General features: G+C 50.6%; 1 protein-coding gene across 1 annotated transcript; it reads right to left on the minus strand.

Annotated features, from left to right (window-relative positions):
• Positions 1 to 324: 324 nt before the first annotated feature.
• Positions 325 to 1,173, minus strand: LOC138351267 (keratin-associated protein 10-4-like). Its single transcript, XM_069302898.1, has one exon. It carries the CDS (start codon positions 1,171 to 1,173, stop codon positions 325 to 327), a length of 849 nt encoding a protein of 282 aa, XP_069158999.1.
• Positions 1,174 to 2,349: the final 1,176 nt, after the last annotated feature.

Genomic DNA, 2,349 nt, shown 5'->3' on the forward strand with positions numbered 1-2,349 from the left:
ATAATAATAATAATAATTATGGAGCAAGTGTTGCAGAGGTTGCAAGGTTGCAATTCACTGCGAGTTGTGGAGGGCAATATAAGTCACTGGTAATAGTGAGCCTTCCGGGTAATTACCATCAGAGGCACTGTAACGAGCCGACGATTTACAACCACTGTTACACGCAGATTGTAAGGCAAACGAGCAAAAAAACATGATCCAAGTACAGAAGTGCTGGCTGATCCACCCTCGACCTGGTACAGCCACGGCCTGGTACAACATCGGCCTGGTACAACATCAGCCTGGTACAACATCAGCCTGGTACAACATCGGCCTGGTACAACATCAGCCTGGTACAACATCGGCCTGGTACAACATCGGCCTGGTACAACATCGGCCTGGTACAACATCGGCCTGGTACAACATTGACCTGGTACAGCCACGGCCTGGTACAACATTGACCTGGTACAACATCAGCCTGGTACAACATCGGCCTGGTACAACATCGGCCTGGTACAACATCGGCCTGGTACAACATTGACCTGGTACAACATCGGCCTGGTACAACATCGGCCTGGTACAACATTGACCTGGTACAACATCGGCCTGGTACAACATTGACCTGGTACAACATTGACCTGGTACAACATCGGCCTGGTACAACATCGGCCTGGTACAACATCGGCCTGGTACAACATTGACCTGGTACAACATCAGCCTGGTACAACATCGGCCTGGTACAACATTGACCTGGTACAACATTGACCTGGTACAACATCGGCCTGGTACAACATTGACCTGGTACAACATTGACCTGGTACAACATCGGCCTGGTACAACATTGACCTGGTACAACATTGACCTGGTACAACATCGGCCTGGTACAACATCGGCCTGGTACAACATTGACCTGGTACAACATCGGCCTGGTACAACATCAGCCTGGTACAACATTGACCTGGTACAACGTCGGCCTGGTACAACATTGACCTGGTACAACATCGGCCTGGTACAACATCGGCCTGGTACAACATCGGCCTGGTACAACATTGACCTGGTACAACATCGGCCTGGTACAACATTGACCTGGTACAACATCGGCCTGGTACAACATCGGCCTGGTACAACATCGGCCTGGTACAACATTGACCTGGTACAACATCGGCCTGGTACAACATTGACCTGGTACAACATCGGCCTGGTACAACATCAGCCTGGTACAACATTGACCTGGTACAACATCGGCCTGGTACAACATTGACCTGGTACAACATCGGCCTGGTACAACATCGGCCTGGTACAACATCGGCCTGGTACAACATTGACCTGGTACAACATCGGCCTGGTACAACATTGACCTGGTACAACATCGGCCTGGTACAACATTGACCTGGTACAACATCGGCCTGGTACAACATTGACCTGGTACATCATCAGCCTGGTACAACATCAGGTGGGGGTGGTGACTCGAACCGGCGTTCTGGGGATTCTCAGACACGTGCCTTAGCCCACTCAGCCACGGTGAGACAACAGTCGACCAACCGGGGACTCTACTGAATTTACTGGGAGGGGGGGGGGACGGGAGGGTTGACGGGGGGGGGCAGAGGGGGGGACGAAGGGAGGGTTGACGTGGGGGGGGGGGCAGGGGGGGGGGGCAGGGGGGGGGCAGGGGGGGGGGGGAGGACGGGGGAGAGGGAGGCCCTCGAACCGGAGCCTGCAGATATGAAATCTGTTTGGTGCACCTGGACAATACATTATACGTCTCTGGACAATTCATTATTTGTCATAGACTTTGGACAGTACATTAAATGGCTAAGGGCTATTCATTAGGTGTCAAACGACAACATTAGGTGTCAAACGACCACATTAGACGTCAAATAAAAACATTAGACGTCAAATAAAAACATTAGACGTCAAATAACAATATTAGACGTCAAACGACAACATATAGACGTCAAACGACAACATTAGACGTCAAAAGAATACAGTAAACGTTAAACGACACAACATAAGAGGACAAATCATTAGGTAACGCAGCACACATCATACAACAGGTGTCCCAGGGCACTGCAACAGGTGCATTAAGAACAATACATTAGAGGTCCCCCCCCCCATTCAGGACAATACATTTAGCCTCAGTGGGTAATAGTTGTGCTTAATTAGCTCTCGTGCGCATGACTACACGCGAGATAAAACAAACACGCATCGCCCTGAGTCATGAGAGAACACGAGGATAATTATCATACCTCTCCTTGCGTCGGGGGGAAGGGGAGGGGGAGGGGGAGGGAAGAAGGGGGGGGGAAAGGGGAAGAGATGTGTGTTCTAAGGGGGGAGGGTGATCTTCATTATCCAAATTGTTTCGACTTGTTC

This window comes from Procambarus clarkii, chromosome 49, assembly GCF_040958095.1.
Source record: "Procambarus clarkii isolate CNS0578487 chromosome 49, FALCON_Pclarkii_2.0, whole genome shotgun sequence".
Taxonomy (NCBI): Eukaryota; Metazoa; Arthropoda; class Malacostraca; order Decapoda; family Cambaridae; genus Procambarus; species Procambarus clarkii.